At 54.9% G+C, this 17,833-nt stretch overlaps 1 protein-coding gene across 3 annotated transcripts; it reads left to right on the top strand.

The window, feature by feature from the left end:
- Positions 1 to 3,494: 3,494 nt before the first annotated feature.
- ACVRL1 (activin A receptor like type 1) lies at positions 3,495 to 17,279 on the top strand. Of its 3 annotated transcripts, XM_059886550.1 has the most exons (11): positions 3,495 to 3,691; positions 7,715 to 7,818; positions 8,385 to 8,453; positions 9,002 to 9,250; positions 9,438 to 9,649; positions 9,901 to 10,000; positions 10,361 to 10,507; positions 10,791 to 11,066; positions 11,817 to 12,014; positions 14,767 to 14,897; positions 16,197 to 17,279. In XM_059886550.1, exons 3-11 carry the CDS (start codon positions 8,390 to 8,392, stop codon positions 16,329 to 16,331), a joined length of 1,512 nt encoding a protein of 503 aa, XP_059742533.1. In that variant the 5' UTR covers positions 3,495 to 3,691; positions 7,715 to 7,818; positions 8,385 to 8,389; the 3' UTR covers positions 16,332 to 17,279.
- The last annotated feature ends 554 nt before the right edge of the window (positions 17,280 to 17,833 follow it).

Below are 17,833 nucleotides of genomic sequence, written 5' to 3'. Positions count from 1 at the left end.
TTCCCATCTCTTTCAGAATTTTCCACAGTTTATTGTGATCCACAGTCAAAGGCTTTGGCATAGTCAATAAAGCAGAAATAGATGTTTTTCTGGAACTCTCTTGCTTTTTTGATGATCCAGTGGATGTTGGCAATTTGGTCTCTGGTTCCTCTGCCTTTTCTAAAACCAGCTTGAACATCTGGAAGTTCACGGTTCATGTATTGCTGAAGCCTGGCTTGGAGAATTTTGAGCATTACTTTACTAGCATGGGAGATGAGTGCAATTGTGCGGTAGTTTGAGCCTTCTTTGGCATTGCCTTTCTTTGGGATTGGAATGAAAACTGACCTTTTCCAGTCCTGTGGCCACTGCTGAGTTTTCCAAATTTGCTGGCATATTGAGTGCAGCACTTTCACAGCATCATCTTTCAGGATTTGAAATAGCTCAGCTGGAATTCCATCACCTCCACTAGCTTTGTTCGTAGTGATGCTTCCTAAGGCCCACTTGACTTCACATTCCAGGATGTCTGGCTCTAGGTGAGTGATCACACCATTGTGATTATCTGGGTTGTGAAGATCTTTTTTGTATAGTTCTTCTGTGTATTCCTGCCACCTCTTCTTAATATCTTCTGCTTCTATTAGGTCCCTACCATTTCTGTCCTTTATTGAGCCCATCTTTGATGCAAAGGTTAGACACCCACAAAGTTGGCCCTGCCCTAGTGTCAGAAGCAATGCTTGAACTCAGTACTCAGCTGATCCTGAAAGTTCAGGCTGTTCAATCCCCTGCCTTCATGCCAGGCCCACATCTCCTGCCTTCCATAGGTGAGAATCTCCTTGAGAGGTCACCCCCACCTACCCTTCCTAGGATCTCCGGGCCTCAGCTTTACACACTGCTGGGAAATCCTTCTAAATGTCTAAATATAAGTCTTAGCCCTTCAGGCCTGTTTCCTTTTGTTCTGTCCTCACTGAATATAAGGAACAGCTGGTCCTTTTGAGTAATTAATTCTTGTAGACTTGGACACAGTCTGTAATTCCTTTTCCCTTTCCTCATTGGGTTGAGTCTCCAGCGCTTTTTCCAACTCTGCATCCCTCCTCTGATGTATTCCCCAGGGAGGGGAAGCACAGAGTCCCCCAGAAGCCCCACAGAACACAAAGTCCAGAAGGCTCCATGCTCTGAAGAGGCAGGGAGACTCCAGCACTGAGGAACAGCCATTCCCCCCACCCCCCATCGGACCCTGACTTCCTCCTCCAAACCCTACTCTCCTTTTATCTGTCTCATGAGCTCTTCCTAGATAAAGCGCCCCACCCCCCCGACTCTCCCCAGCGGTGCTCAGTTCTTGTTCATCTCCATGTTTCTGTTCTCAGTGTGTGTTTCAGACTGAATGTTTTCCTTGGGGGAGCCCCCACTTCTATCTCCCAGGACAGATATCTCTGGGTTGGGATTGAAAAGGGTTTACCAGAAGCCATAGCAAGGCATGGGTGAGAGTGGGTATGAAGGATGGACACCAGCCACACTCCCAGTTCTCTAGCTAATAGAGTGCCGAAGCAGCTACTATAATCTGAAAGAGTAGATACTGTAATCCCATAGTACTTCCTATTGGCTGCAGGACACAGTTCTGCCCTGACACTGAAGTCTGGGTGTGCCTTGGTTCTGGAATTCACAATGCTCACAAGCTGTGAAGCTGCTGTGGGTGGGGGCTGGGGAGGGTTTCAGCAGAGGAAGTGAGGTCAGTCAACAATTGATGCCTGTCTGAGCCTTTAGTCATTGTCTCCCCCAGCCTCTATTCCTGTCAAAGGGTGTGTGTGTGGAGGGGGTGGCTGGAGGAGATGTCCTGGCCCATCTTACAGAATCCCCATATTAGAGCAAGACACCTTAGAAGTCTGTTCTGCTTCTAACACCCATGTCTTTCCACCTAGCTCTGAGGCCATCTTCTCCCCAGCCTTTTCATTCATTATCTTAATTATACTCTCTGATGGAGGGCTTAGCCAGCCTGTGTCAGTCTCAGTCAGCTAGTGTCTTTGCTATGAGCCAAGATAAGCATCATGTCCCTTCATTCTCCCAGCCACCCTATGAGACCAGAACTGTTTATTATGCCCATTTAGCAGATGGGAGACTGAGGGTTAGAATTAGGAGAGGTGTCACTTGTCTAGGGTTACACAACTAGTCCGGATTCAGATTTCAGAGTCTTTGTGGATAATCTAGAGGCTAGGGATAAAGTGGGCTTCCCTGGTAGCTCAGACACTAAAAAATCTGCCGGCAATACTGGAGACCTGGGTTCCATCCCTGGGTTGGGAAGATTCCCTGGAGGAGGGCATGCAGCCCACTCCATTATTCTTTGCCTGGAGAATCCCCATGGACAGAGGAGGCTGGTGGGCTGCAGTCTAGGGGGTGGCAAAGAATCAGACATGACTGAGCAACTAAGCATAGCACAGGGCTAAAGCGGAGTGCTGCCTTCAAGGTGCTCACAGTGGTTGGAGCAAAGCAAGACAACAGTGTCACTGCTCTGATCCCTGGGAAGGCCATTAGGAGGAAGGGTTTGCTTCTCTCTCTGGGAGAAACCATTCTACTCCCCTCCCCAACGCATCTTTTCCACCTTGTCCCAGCAATGTCCCCAGGGAGCTGGGGCTCCCCACATCTAGAGGTCCATTTGGTGGGGTGAAGGGCCAGCCTCGAAGGGGGCAGTCCAAGGCCTCTCACTCCATTCTGGCCGCCCATGGTGGGAAGAAGCGGCCCTGTCACTGAGCTGCGCTGCCAAAAGGACTCAGACCCGTCACCACTGACCCACAGCTGCTGCTTCTGGGCCTGTTTGCCCTGCACTGAGCGCTGCGCAGATAGAGGCTGCGGAAGAGGGGAGGGAACAAGAGGGGGTGAAGGGGCCCCCGGGAGGAGGCTGAAGGAGTTGGACGATGTAGGGAATCTCAGAGGGAGGGGGGCAGAGGGCGGAGCCAAAATATTTCAGGCTGCTAGCCCCAACGTCTGCCCTTGCTGCTGAGCCTCGTAGGCAGGCGGAGGATCCGGAGTTGTGGGTGGGAAGACAGGTAACTTCTCTCCATCTGCCCACCCCGCATGTCCTTCCCTCGGTGCCCGCTTCTCGTCAGGGGTTCCCCGGCATCCCTCAGCGGCTCCGGGTGGGAGAGGAGCCTCCACCTCCACCCCTCCCCCGGCCGGTCGACGGAGGGTGCCTCGCATCCCGGCTGTGGCCCCGATGGCTCTGGGCCTGGACCCCACGAGACCCCCTGCAGCCCAAGGCCAAGGCCCGCCCCCTCGGGGAGGCGGATGTGGGAGGCTGGAGGCGGGGGCGCGGCCTTGATCCTGGGGCAGGGGCAGCCGAGGGGGAGGCCGCCCTAGGGGGTCTGCCGCTGCGCGCAAGGGAGGGTCCGGCCCTGAGCCCTGGATAGGGGCGAGCCGGCGGCCGTCGGCTAGCTGGGCAATAGGAAACGGTTTATTAGGAGGGAGTGGTGGAGCCGGGCCAGGCAGGAAGACGCTGGAATAAGAAACATTTTTGCTCCGGCCCCTTTCCCAGTCCCCGGAGGCCGCAGCGCCAGCCGCGCGGAGCGAGCCCCTCCCCGGCCCCAGCCCCGCCTGGGGCCGCGCCCGGACCTCGGACCCCGGCCCGCTGTCCAGCGCCCGTCGTGTGACCGCGGCCGCCGCCGGGGAGGGGAGGAGGCCGCCCGCTGCACGTCCGCGCCCCGCCGACCGCAAGGCAGGCCCAGAGGTGAGTCGAAGTCCAGTGAGGGGGGCAGCTGACCCCTACCCCAATGGGCCCTTTGCCACGGCAGATCCCAGAGAGACCCTCAGAGAGGTGGCCGTAGGGTCAGGCCCAGCTCCTCGTAGGGCTAGCTGCCCCTCGCCCTCCGCGAACATCTGCCCATCACCCCACCTAAGACTGCAGCGGATTGGATCGAACCTGAACTGGGATTCAGAAAACTTTGTTCCTGGGGCCACTTAGCTTCGCTGTTTTCCTATCCTCATCCATAAAATGGGCAGAAAGATACCCACCCTGCTTCACTTAGGGAGAAGGGGGTCACATGTCCTTCCAGGCTCCTGGCTTGACCTGGGGGTGGGTGTCCACTTCCAGCGCTGTTGAGCCTCTCCTTGAAGCCCATCTTTCCCAGAGCAGCCCTTGCAGGTCTTGCTACAGGAATCTGACACTCTGGCCCCTTCCCCCAAACCTCAGCTCCAACCCTGTATGGTCGCATAGCCCCCATGCCATGGACTTCTTTCAGGATCCAGGTCAAAGGTGATCCCACTCTTCCTCCAGTCTGGGACCCCAGATTCTCAGTCTGCCCTGGAGGCCAGTGCTGTTATGACCATCTCTGAACTGGTCACCCACCCTCTCTTTTCTTTTCTAAGGACAGGGAGATAGTGGACAATAGCTCTCACCCTCTCTATACGGGCAGCTTCTGGCTAAGTCAGCGTCTGTCTGACATTCCTGACCCCTGACTGTTTATTTGTCTTTTCATCCCATCAGGTAGTTAAAAAACAGCCTCTATTTATTGAGTACTTACTATGTGGACACTTAGGTATAATACATTTTTGTCAAGTAATCCTGGCCGCAACCTAGAACAAGAGGTGTTATTATGTCCATCCTATAGAAGAGGAAAGAGATTCAGATGTGAGTCATTTGTCCAAAGCTCCGTGGATGGTTGGGTTTTTAGTAACTTTTGTTAAGTGCTCATGGCGTACCACTTAGTACACTTATACCTATGAAATGAGCACTATTATAATTTTTTATTATTTATTTGCCTATGTTGGGTCTTAATTGTGGCACATGGGATCTTTTCGTTGAGGCACGTGAACTCGTTGTGGTGGGCTCTAGAGCCCGTGGGCCCAGTAGTTGTGGTGAGTGGACTTAGTTGTTCAGAGGCGTGTGGGATCTTAGTTCCCGGACCAGGGATTGAATCTGTGTCCCCTCCATTGCAAGGCAGATCCTTAGCCGCCGGACCACCAGGAAAGTCTTGAAATGAGCACTGTTATTATTCTCATATTTTCTAGGGGATCTGAAGCTTCGGAAAGGTTAAGGAACTTGCCCTCACTCTCATAGCCCTAAGTGGTAGAAGCAGGATTTGAACCTGGGTCTATATGATCCAGAGACGACAACCTGACCCCTGTGCTACACTGTGTTGCCGTTGCATTCTGTCTGAGATCCTAAACTCCCTACTTGATGCTACATCCCAGTCCAGTACTGTGAAGGGTTAATGAAGTGATGCAGAGGAAAGTGCTTTGTGATGGTAAGGGGCCACCCAGAATGAGCAGTTCAGTCTGGTCTCTGCTGTGTGGATAAGACCTGTTGATGTACACAGAGCAAGGCACTTGCAGCCCCAGGACAGTACTGCTGTGCTGAGAAACTGCTACTCATGGGAGCTCATTAAATCAATCCCCCGGGTGTGCTGGGGAGAAGGAAACTGACCTCCACTTTCTGAGCACACCCCTACTCTGGTTCTCCCCACCTAAGACTAAGGCTATAGCACATAGATGATTTCTAGACAAACGCATATTGGGTGCCAGGTGATGACAACTGCAGTCGGTTAATGCAACCCCCACTTGCTCTTTTTCCTCCTTGAGGGACCTATCTAACACCAAACAACTGCAGAAATTAAATGACCAAGTGAGGATGTATTACCAGCAATTTAAGTTGATCAAGACGCACATGGTGATTCTGGGCAAGAAACCTAACATCCCCCAGCTTCCGTTTCCCTATTAGATTGTCGTGAGGATTAAATGAGATCATCCGTCAAAGTTCAGTACTTAGCACATAAGCAGTACTCAGAGAAGGCTAACTCATTACTAAGAATTTCACAGTGGTTAAGTTAATGTTTTAAATTAGTCTAGCATTTGTGATTTCTGGCTAAAGACTGTGATGCTTCTGTCAGCAGGAGATCATTCAAGAAGTTTTGTTAGGTGGGAAAGGAGTCTTCCAGCCCCCAGGAGTCTGTCTGTTCTGGAGTCAGGTGTCAGGGCGCATTATGCCGGGTCAGCTCTGAGTTGGGACTGATGATCAGCATCCTCCTGTACTGAATCTTACTCTGAGCCCAGTAAAAAATTGGACAGTCACAGCTTTCCTTCACTGCATTCCCAGTTTTAGACCAGAGGCAGATTCTGCAAATGCTGCCAAGCCTTCCCTGCACTGTTCTTGGGCCCCAGAGGCTGGAGATGGCCTGAACAAAGCCTATACCTCACCCTCTCTCTGCAGCATCTCCAAGTCCTCGGCTCCAGCGTTTAGCCTTTTCTGTCCCTTCCCCAGTAGAAGCAGGTGGGGGAGAGGTCCCTGAATGGGAATTAGAATCCCTGCCCTCTGTACTCCACTCCAGCATGGAGTTGAATAGGACCCAGTTCAAAGTGTGGTACCCACACAAACTGATCTGAATTCCCTGGGGAAATTTTTTTAAATGCATATTTCTTACTGGTCCCAATGGACTGAACCAGAATCTGGAGCAGGAGTGAGACCAAAGAGAGTGCATTTCTAATGAAGCACTTGAGATGATTCTGCTGCTTAATAGTGTAGTGAGAGGGTGCACCGGAGCACAGAGAAGGGAAAGCATGGGGAGAGGATTCTAGAAGGATGCTGGCTATCATCCTTATTGTTACCCACGTTTTCCTTCTTGCTTCATCCCCTCTCCTTTAGCTGCTTTCTGAGCAAAGACTGCCAAGGATGGATTCCCGCCCTTACCCCAGTGGGCAAAGCCAGCTTGTCTGGGGTTCCTTCTCCAGCCACCAGCCCCACTGCAGAGTGCTTGCCAGAGTCCCCACTGTATTGCGGGAGGGGCATGAGACAGGAGGTCAGGCAGAGGCTGGGGACACAGCTGCAGCAGACCAGGGCTCCGTTTCCTCCCCCAGCCCTGGGCCTCTGGGGCAGAGGAAGCCCAGGCAGGAAGACCAGAGCTGCCACCAGTCAGTGAGGCCCATGAGGCACCCCCCACCCCCCAGTCATCCTGCCCTCAGAGTCTCAGCATCATGGATCTTCATTTGGCATCATTCTTAGACTAGGGGCCTTCTGCAGCCTATATGGCCCTATGCCCAGCCCTCCAGCCTTACCATGTTACGCCAGAAGACAGTTCTCTTCCCTCATGTCTGCTGCCCCTACCTGGGCATTCCCCAGGCACACACCTGCTACTTGCCACCATTCAGAAAGTTCTTCTTGCTGTCTGACCTCGGTCCTTCTTTCTGCAGCCTCAGCCCTAATCTTTTCATTCTAAGCCTTTGAGAGATGAAGATGGGGGTCACTTCTGAAGCACTAGCTGGTCTGGGACTTGAGATGGGACTATCATAGACCAGAATTACTCCCCTAATAATCCCCACCAAACTTTTGAAAAAATTCAATCTTAACCAACCACAGAAGGTCAAACATTCAATGTCTAAGTATGTTTCACTTCCCTTCCACATCACTGGCCCTACCCCCACTCTTTCCCAGGACCTCAAGGACAGAGAGAAGCAGGGGAGTGGCTCAGAGAGGACATCTTATAGTCTAATGAGGGTGCAGGGAGGTTCCTTAGAGACAGTGCGGCCTGGCACTGTCCAGGCTTGGTATGGCTGATAGAACCCCACAAGCTCAGACATGGGCTGTCACCCCAGATTGGGATATGGAGTAGAAGCAGCACTGGACTGGGAGTCTGGACACCTGGGTTGTACTCCTAGCACTGCCACTGAACCCCATTTGACCTTGGACAAGCCTGCTCTCCTGGCTGAGCCTTGATCCCCATCTTCTCTGAAATAAGGAACTGGGCTCTGTGATTCACAGGGTGTACGAGGATTCCGTCACGGGGGTGTTCCAGCCCCAGGTGGCTCCTGCAGACCCTGTAGCGACTCCAGCCTGCCCTGAGACCATGTCCTGAGCTCCCTGATGTGCGTGACTCCTGCCTGTTCTATCCAGACCCCAATCTAAACAATCTTGATTCCTGTTCCCAGCTTGGCGGGACCCTGAATGGCAGGAAGTGAAGACAGGAGCCTGTTTATGTTTGAGGCAGCCAGGCCTGAGTCGGGGGGGCACTGGGAAAGGGGTGGACAGGGGTGGAGGCTGGGAAGGGGTGGGCAAGGGACAGGGACAGACAGGGGTGGGGGACTGCTGAAGAGATGCTCCTTCTACCCCAGCCCCATGCCCTCTGCGCCCTCCAGTCTGCACTCAGCGGCAGGACAGCTGGGAGTCCCCCAAGCTCTCGGTCACTTAAACATGGCTCCCCACCCTTTACCCCTAACAGGATGGTTTCCATGGGGAAGTGAACCAGGACTTCCCCTGCAGGCCCCGCCCCAAAGCCAGACGCAGGGAGGAGGCCTCCCTGCCTCCCCCCCTACAAAAAAAAAAAAAAACTCCCAGCAATTTCCTCTGGGTGGGAGGGACCCACAGTCAGTGGCTGAAAACACTGAGGGGAATCACATTTCATAGATGTTATTGCACCCCTTCTCCTCTCCAGGGATCATGACCTTGAACCTTCCCAGGAGAAGGCTTCTGATGCTACTGATAGCCTTGGGCCTGACCCAGGGTGAGTACTGGGGAAGCAGGTAGGAAACAGAGGCCTGAGGGGATAAAGAAAGGGTTGTCTGGGCTCAGCTCTTGTTGGGCTGAGTCTGAGGAGCTGGGAGGAGAGGGACTGGGGAGACAGGGCTCAGTGAGACTGAGCTCTCAGCTACGCCAACCCTCTTGTACTAGCCTCTTGATCCAAACCAACAGGCTGGAGCTCTTTCAGACTCCAGGGTGGGAACATGTGTATGGGGATTCAGACAGTGGGGCTGTTGGCAGAGGAGGCCTGGGAGAGCTCTTAGCACTGGGGCTGGGGGCCCTGCTGGGCCTGGAACTGGGAGGGGAGGTCCAAGGATCAGGGAGGGGAGAGAAGCCTGGTTCTCAAGGTCGCAGCTGCCCCTGGTGGAGATAAGTCACTGGAGGGAAGGCTGAGGATGGAACTAAAGGACTGGGACCTCAAAGGGCTGGTTTGAGAGCTCAGAAGGGAGGGGGCGGTTGGGCAGACTTTGGGGTTAGGCTCCTCTTGGAGAGCTGGGCCCAGAGTGGCTGAGCTTCCAGTGTGTCCCTCAGGTGACCCCTTGAAACCCTCTCGGGGCCCGCTGGTGACCTGCACGTGTGAGAACCCACACTGCAAGGGGCCTACCTGCCAGGGGTCCTGGTGTACAGTCGTGCTGGTGTGGGAGGATGGACACCTCCGGGAATACCGGGGCTGCGGGAACATGCACCCAGAGGTCTGTAGGGCGCGCCCCACGGAGTTCGTCAACCACTACTGCTGCTACAGCCCCCTATGCAACCACAACGTGTCCCTGACGCTAGAAGGTATGTCTGGCTGCCCCGGAAACCCCTCCCCGGCTTCTCTGACTCTGCCCTCCCTGCCCTGCTTGCCTCTCATGCTCTGGTCTGGAGGGTGGGGGAGGCAGGGCCCCCGGGGTCTGACTGGCAGAGCAGCAAGGTGGGGGGCATCTGGCCTGGTGGAAGCTGGGCCTCAGTATCCCTCTTCCGCCAGCCACCCAGACTGCTCCGGAGCAGCCTCAAGGAGATGGCCAGCTGCCTTTGATCCTGGGCCCCGTGCTGGCCTTTCTAGTGCTTGTGGCCCTGGGTGCCCTGGGCCTGTGGCATGTCCGGCGGAGGAAGGAGAAGCAGCGGGGCGCGAACAGTGAGCTGGGCGAGTCCAGCCTCATCCTGAAGCCATCTGAGCAGGGGGACAGCATGTTGGGGGTGCGGGCCTGGGGGACCTGGGACACCGGGTGGTGGGGGGTAGACAGGAGCCACAGAGTCAGAGGGGGCACAGAGTGGCAGGTGGCTGAGAAAGGCACGTGGCGGGCACTCAGAGATTTGGCGGGGCACTGGGCGGGAGGGGTTTGTGAGTGAGAAGTGTGGTGAGATGAGGCAGTGGGGCCCAGGTTGAGGAGGGAGAAACGGGTTTGGTGGGTGGGGGCTGCCCCTCAGCGGCCTCTCGGTACTCCCAGGACCTCCTGGACAGTGACTGTACCACGGGCAGTGGCTCAGGGCTCCCGTTCCTGGTGCAGAGGACAGTGGCTCGACAGGTCGCCCTGGTGGAGTGTGTGGGTGAGCAGTGGGTGAGCTCAGGGGATGGGGACCAAGTGCTCCCAGTGAGCTTAGAGGGGTGAGGGAGTCACAGGTGGGGCCAGGCCTGGGTCAGAACAGGAATTCTGCCAGTCAGGGAGGGGGTTGGAGATGAGGCAGTGCCTGATCCTTGGCCAGGAGCTGGGGTGGAGCAAGAGGCAAATGGAGGTGGCCTGCCAGAGGTGTGTGGGTCAGAATTCAGTTAAACAGAATCTTCAGAGGTTCTGCAGTCGGAGCCAGGGCAGCAATGTGAGGGGGGCCTCTTCTGAGGGTGACTGTGCCCAAGGGCTCTGTGTGTCCAGTATGTGATCCCCCCTCCCTCCTCCCTGGTTGCTGGATCAGGAAAGGGCCGCTATGGTGAGGTGTGGCGGGGCCTGTGGCATGGTGAGAGCGTAGCCGTCAAGATCTTCTCCTCCAGAGATGAACAGTCCTGGTTCCGGGAGACTGAGATCTACAACACAGTGCTGCTCAGACACGACAACATCCTAGGCAAGCGGGGATGGGGCAGGGAGCGCTGGGCCAGACCCGGGGTTCTCATCGCCTTGCCCCACGACCCCGCCTCTGAACACTGACCTAACCTTGAAGGGCTCCCAGCGGGGCTCGGCCCCAGCTTCTGACTCCAGCTTCCTCTCTGCCCTAAGCCAGACCAGCCTCCACCCCATTCCCAGCTTTGCCCTGACCTCTCCAGCCTGTCTCCCCAGCCCCGACCCTGACTGGTCCAGCCTCCTTCATCCCTAGCCCGGCGGTGAGCCACCTGATCCTCCGCCCACAGGCTTTATCGCCTCGGACATGACTTCCCGCAACTCGAGCACGCAGCTGTGGCTCATCACGCACTACCACGAGCACGGCTCGCTCTACGACTTTCTGCAGAGGCAGACGCTGGAGCCTCAGCTGGCCCTGAAGCTAGCCGTGTCCGCGGCCTGCGGCCTGGCGCACCTGCACGTGGAGATCTTCGGCACGCAGGGCAAACCGGCCATCGCCCACCGCGACCTCAAGAGCCGCAACGTGCTGGTCAAGAGCAACCTGCAGTGCTGCATCGCCGACCTGGGTGAGCGCGGAGGGGCGAGCCCTTGGCAGGGGGTGGAGTCCGTGCGCCCTTCCTCTCCACGCGGTTCTGCCTTCGCCTGTTTGGATGCCTGGCTTCAGTGGCCTGATTGGCGCGTTAAAACTCACAGGGGTGTGGGTGGGTGTGTGTGGAGGTGTGGGGGGGTGTGTCTACACACTGGCGCTTTAAAACTTACAGACGTGTGTATGTTCTCATCTCACCTCCTGTGTGTGTGTGTGTGTGTGTGTGTGTGTACACTGATTGGCATTTTAAAACTTGCAGACGTGTGTGTGTGTGTTCTCGTCTCACCTCCACAAGAACCCCACACCCCACCAGCGGCTTGAACACTATTTTCAAGCCCAGACTCCTTCCACCACTTCAGCCAGGCTCCAGGTGTGGGGAGAAAGGGGCAGGGAGCCAGCAACCTCGGTTCTCATCCCGGCTTTGCTGACCACAGCGCTCGCTGTCACCGTGCGTTGGGGTTCAGTTCTGAAATATATGCCTGCCTTGCCTACTCGCATCTCACCGGATTCCTACGCCTAGAGAGCACCACGCAGGCCAAGTATGACAGGGACAGTTATTCTCCCGTGGCTGCTGGCTCCCAGCCCAGCTCAGGGCGGGCTCCATGTGCCAGCCCCTCTGTGTCCTGCCGTCTGTCGCCCTCTCACCTCACGCTGGGATTCCAGCCTCCCCAGGGCCGCCCTATCTGTGGGCCTGGGTGAGCAGCAGCAGTGACAGGCCTGGTGCCCACAGGCCTGGCTGTGATGCACTCTCAGAGTAGCGATTACCTGGACATTGGCAACAACCCGCGAGTGGGCACCAAGCGGTACATGGCCCCTGAGGTGCTGGAAGAGCAGATCCGAACCGACTGCTTCGAATCCTACAAGTGGACGGACATCTGGGCCTTTGGCCTGGTGCTGTGGGAGATCACCCGCCGGACCATTGTCAATGGTGAGCCTCCGGCACCCCACTGCACAGGGTGGAGCAGGGGAACAGGGCAGGTGGATACCCAGGCAGACAGGTGGGAGACGGGGCTTCCTGCCACCAGCTGGTGCCCGTGGCCTGAGGGGCTTGTGGTCAGACCTTCCAAATTCCCTTTACTGTCACTCACCAGCTGGTTCAGCTGAGTGACCTTTTCAGGTTCATCTGAGTCTGATTCTGGCTGTGAAATCTTGGGTAATTGATAATAACAGAAGTATTAATAGCAGCTAACGTTTATTGAGTTTCAGTACGTGCCAGATGCCATGCTGTATACATGTATTATCTTATTGAATTGTCCTGTGTGGGCAGGGAGGTGGTATGCTTTAGTGGTTAAGAGCAAGGGTGGGAAATCAGACTCAGTTCCTGATTTTTGCCATGTGCAGAGTACTTTACTTTTCTGTGCCTCAGTTTCCTCATTTGTAAAATGAGAAGAAAAATAATTTCCAGTTGTTGAGATAATCCAAATAAGGTAATCAGGGCAGTATCTGGAACTGTTGTGGAGTTCAGTAAATATTGGTGGCAATTGTTGTTGTAATGACAAATACTTGACACAGCAACACCCCCATTTTACAGATGAGGGGATTGAGGCACAGAATTACAACTGGCTAGAGGCAGCATGGGGGTCTGAAACCAGGCAATTTGACTCTCAGGACCAGTGCTCTTTATTACTGTGCTACTTCCACCCGTTGGTCCTTGTTTCCACAGAAATGAGGGATGTGATAGTGCCTGCACTTCCTGCTTATTGATGCCTTACTGCTATTATTATTATTGGCTGTACTGTGCGGCATGCAGTATCTTAGTTCCCTGACCAGAGATCAAACCAGTGCCCCCTGCCCTGGGAGTGGAGTCTTAACCATTGGACCGCCAAGGAAGTCCCTATTGCCTCATTATTACCATGGGTGCTACAGAGAACTGAAATTTGGAGGGGAGCAGGCACAGGGACCTCATTCTTCATGGTCCCATATAGAGGGCCTGCCCTGTGGCTGGTGCCCTCCCAGTCCTGGGGTGGATGGGACCAGGTAGGGAGGCTGGTCAGTCTTTGTGGAGGCTGTCCACGGAGAGGGGCTGCCAGGAGTCTTGACAGGTTGGGGACCACCCTCTTGCTGGGCTCAGCTTCAGACACAAACTCCAGAGGTTGGGGCTGGTAAAGGGGGCACCTGGAAGCAACTGAGGCCCCTTGGAGCCAGCCACAGGCAGGAAAGGAAGGCTGGAGCAGCCTGGGCTGAAGAGGAGGCTGATTGCAGACTCCTGGGGAGGAGGGAAGCTCTGTCAGCTCCACACAGATTCGCGGCGCATTATAAACACTGTAATCTGGTGTCAGCCCCGGCGCTGATTAAAGGCCCATTAGACACGCTCAGGCCTCTGTGCAGCACTGATTAGGGCTCAAGCAGCACAGGGGCCGGCCTGGACGCCCGCCACGGGGAGCACAGCTGGCTCGGGCTCTCCCGAGGCTGTGGCTGTTCTGTGCGGCTGCAGCCCCCAGCCTCGGGCTGGAAGAAGGGTGGGGCCTAAGGTGCTTTTCTGGGGTCTGGCCTCTTCTGGCCCAGTGACTGCCGCTCCACCAGCATCATCTTCAGAAAGATCCTGCTCAGGATGGCACACTTGGGATGATGAGGGGAGGGGTGCTGCTGGCTGGGAGGGTCAGCAGAGGCCTGTGCCACCCCTGAGACTGGGTGGATGTGATCTGGACCTGGGTAAATCTCCTTCCCTTAGAAGATGTGTTTTCTTCCCCTTCTCCTCATTCTACATCCTCACCCAGCAGTCTGCCTCCCTCCCTTAAGTGTAGCTTGGAGGTCAAGAGCATGGGCTTTGGTAAGACTTCCTAGGCTTAACTCCTAGCTCTGTCACTTACTATCTGTGTGATTTTAGACAAGCTTCTTAACCTCTCGGGCCTGAATCTGGCCTGAATTTCATTGTGTGTGTGTGTGCTAAGTCGCTTCAGTCCTGTCCGACTCTTTGCAACTCCATGGACTGTAGCCCGCCAGGCTCCTCTGTCCATGGGATTCTCCAGGCAAGAATACTGGAATGGGTTGCCGTGCCCTTCTCCAGGAGATCATCCTGACCCAGGGATCGAACCCAAGTCTCTTAATGTCTCCTGCATTGGCAGATGTGTTCTTTACCACTAGTGTGACTTGGGAGCCCCTTCATTGCTTATAAAGTGGAGCTAATAGTCTTCCTCATCTGATAGGGTTGTTTTGTGAGGATCTAATGCCATGCGGTTAGGACAGTGCCTGCCACATAGTAATTGCTTGGTAAACATTAGATATTTTGGGGCATCTCTGATAGTTGGGGCCTGGAAGCAGTACCCAGACCCTGGGTTAGAGGCAGCTGTGGAAAGACTGGAACAAGGTCTGTCCTACGAATGCAATGTGTTTAATTCTCAACTCTGCCATTACAAGCTGTGTAACCTTGGGCTTAACTTCTCTGAGCATCAGTTTCTTCATCTGTAAAATGGGTCGTCGGGTTGCTGTGAAGACTAACAGGATAATGCATGTAAAGTGTTTATAGCACAATGCCTGGCATATTTGGTAAGTGTAAGATAAATGGCAGTAATTATTGTTTATAAATATATTTATTATATTATGGTGTCCCTCTCAGAGGTAGCATGGGCAGGCAGCTGGCTTCCTGGACCCTGGGACTGAGTGTAGGCAAAGCTCACTTCTGGGTGGTATGGGACCTGTTTGCGGTCCCAAGTGACTGTCCCGTTGTCCTTCATCCCCAGGCATTGTGGAGGACTACCGGCCACCCTTCTATGATGTGGTGCCCAATGACCCCAGCTTTGAGGACATGAAGAAGGTGGTGTGTGTTGACCAGCAGACCCCCACCATCCCCAACCGGCTGGCTGCAGACCCGGTGAGGCCCCTGGGGGTGCTGGGATGGTGTGCGGTGGTGGCTCAGCACTGGGGTTTCTGGGCTGAGGAACTCGTGTCTGGCCTCTGCTTCCCCTGGGTAGGCTCTAGGGGACAGATCCCAGGGGACCTCTCTGGGTACTCCCTCCCACATTCTTGCCTGTGGACCTCCAGAGACCCTCTGGTTATTCTGGGATTTTTTTAGAACATTTCACCTTGCCTGCAAAGACAGAGGTTCTCTGCTATTTTTTGCTGTGAAGTTACTGTTGTTGTTCTTTTTTCTCAAAGCACTCCACATACTTTATATAGAATGCACACATACGTATATATAGGCAAATATAGGCATATACACACTTCTGTACAAACACACACACATGTACATACAGGGACACGCACATGCACACACACGCACACGCTCATAGGTACACGCACATGCACACACTCATAGGTACACGCACATGCACACACTCACAGGTACACACACATGCACACACTCACAAGTACACACACGTGCATGTTGGCCCCATGATGACAGAGAAAAAGACCTTTTGTCTCTCTTGGCACTTTTCTCCTTGTTCCCTGTCACAGTGCCTGGCACGCACTAGGTACTCAAGCAATGTTTATGGAATGAATGACTGAACACTGATATGTGTATACATGTATATATACACAGAGCCATGTACATTTCTGCACAACATTACAGAGCCACAAAAAGCCACTCCTATGCACACACACATACAGTCCCTGCCAGGAACTGGCTTGAGTTCCAAGGCAGAGGTGAGGCTGGCTCACTCTGCGACCACTGAGCTTCCTGGACACAGGCATTTTGAGGGCAGCACCCACCACCCAATCTCCCAGTGTCCACCGGAGCAGGCCAGGGTTGGTGGAGGTGCTGGGAGCCACTGCCTTCTGCAGTGAGGTCTGGCCTCAGAGTGGGGATGTGAGAGTCCCAAGGCCTGAGCTCTCCCCTCTCTTGAGTCTTGGTGGAGCGAGGGTGGGGGTACTCACCAGAGGGTGTCCGTGACAGCCTGAGTTACATCTCTCTTTCCGTCCTGCCTACCTTTCTCTATCCCCTTCTCACTCCACTCCCTTTCTCTTCCATTTTTGTCTTTCTTTTCTCATCCTTGCCCTGTTCCCACTATCTCCCTTTCACCACTGCTGTCTCTCCTCTCCTTTTCGACACTCTCGTTTCCCTCTTCTCGACTTTTCTGTTCACTTGGGCATCCTCCTTGTCTCTTCCTTTCCACGGTCCCTGACCCATGTCTCTGCTTCCTCTCCTCTCCTTCACTCTCCCCCCACCCAGGTCCTCTCAGGCCTGGCTCAGATGATGCGGGAGTGCTGGTACCCCAACCCCTCTGCCCGCCTCACTGCGCTGCGGATCAAGAAGACACTACAGAAACTCAGCAATGGTCTCCAGAAGCCCAAAGTTATTCCCTAGCCATGGGGCTGAAGCCTGACTCCCCTCTGCCTGCAGTGTTTGTGGGGTGGCTGGTGGATGGCAGCCTGCCTGGGTAGCCGTTCTGTGAGTGTGTATGCTGGGGAGGGGGGTGCCCCTCTATGGGCAGCTGTGCCTGTCCGACTCGGCCCCCAGCCCATCCAGCCAAAAATACAGCTGGGCTGAAACCCGATCCCCCACCGTCTGGCCTGCTCCAGGCAGCAGGCTCTCTGCCGCCTGGCTCCCTCCCTACCTGACATGCCCTGGACGCACCCCCTACCACCCTCAGGACAGGATGCAAGAGATCCCAGAGCCACAGTGGTCAATCCAGGGAACCCTCCTGGGCCCAGAGCCTGGACCTGCACTTTACCCCCTGCCCTCCATCAACCCCACTGCCCCACTGGAGCTGCCAGCGTGGCTCAGAGCCCTGTCCAGCCTTCAGCAGACACCCTGCCCTGCCAGGCTTCAGCCTCTGGCCCAAGCCCCAGACACCCAGGGCCCATCAGCTTTTCTTTGTGGGTTTGTATTTCAGCTCTAGGCCACCTTGGGCCCCTGTCTTCTAGACATGACCCACCCCCCCAGCCCCCGCAGCCTCCGCCCCGCAGAGGTGGAGCCTGATCCTCAGCCCCTCCCCCACCCCTTCCTAGCTGACTTATTGTGACATGAAACCCAAGGAGTCTTGCTGTGGGTGTGGCCAGTGGAGAAGTGGCAGGGCAGATGGGCAAGGCCCAGGACTTCCAGAATAAACGAGAGGATGTTGGGGCCAAGCATGGCTGGGGAAAGGCCCATCTGGGAGTCAGAAGACCCAGAGTCTGGTCCGGGTGCTTGCTCTATGCGACAAAAAGGAGGCCCTCCCTGAACCAGGACCTTTGTTTCTTCATCTCTATATCGAAAGGTTTTGTCCTGATGTCCTTAGAAGTTTTTTCAGCTCTAAAGTTCTTTGAAATTTCAGCCTGTGTCAGAACTCTGTTCATCAGTGTCTTGTACTCCTTATGCCCCAGCCCCTGGCAATTTGCAAGATGGAAATTTGAAAATAACTTTATTTGAGGCCAAGAGTATCTGAAATGTTTCCTAGTCTAATTCTGCAAGCTCCAGTTCCTGTCTTAACCGATGCCTCTGGCCATCCTTGGGCTCAGACAACCCTGGGTCGTCTGGCAGGCGAATCAGCCACTCACCTGCACTGTGGCTTCACCTTCTCTCCCCAGGGCTGAGAGGGTCCGAGGGAGCTTCCTGCAGGGCGTCCAAGGCTCAGAAGAAATCTGGCTCTAACCAACAAGCCTCCAGCACCCAGATTCTTCCCCCACGGGCCCCTGTGTGGCCTTCCTAGTCCCACATGTTTGGCCAGACCCCAGAGTATATGTGTCTAGGAAGAACCTGATGGCTGTAGAGAAACACATGGAAAGTTCACCATTTGGAAATATCAAATTTTTGATGTTCCAGGGCGTATGTCCATGCGCTGAGGAGGTTACCCGAGCCCTCAGTGGGTGGATGGGCTGGAGGGCAGT

The sequence above is a fragment of the Bos taurus genome, chromosome 5 (genome assembly GCF_002263795.3).
Source record: "Bos taurus isolate L1 Dominette 01449 registration number 42190680 breed Hereford chromosome 5, ARS-UCD2.0, whole genome shotgun sequence".
NCBI lineage: Eukaryota > Metazoa > Chordata > Mammalia > Artiodactyla > Bovidae > Bos > Bos taurus.
This window is presented reverse-complemented; position numbering and strand designations above follow the sequence as displayed.

Bases quoted from the DNA above. Each gene is read 5' to 3' on its own strand.
- ACVRL1 (XM_010804911.4), top strand. From the start codon at position 8,390: ATGACCTTGAACCTTCCCAGGAGAAGGCTTCTGATGCTACTGATAGCC. The intron at 9,251-9,437 runs GTATGTCTGGCT...CTCTTCCGCCAG, and splicing joins CGTGTCCCTGACGCTAGAAG to CCACCCAGACTGCTCCGGAG. The intron at 9,650-9,900 runs GTGCGGGCCTGG...CGGTACTCCCAG, and splicing joins AGGGGGACAGCATGTTGGGG to GACCTCCTGGACAGTGACTG.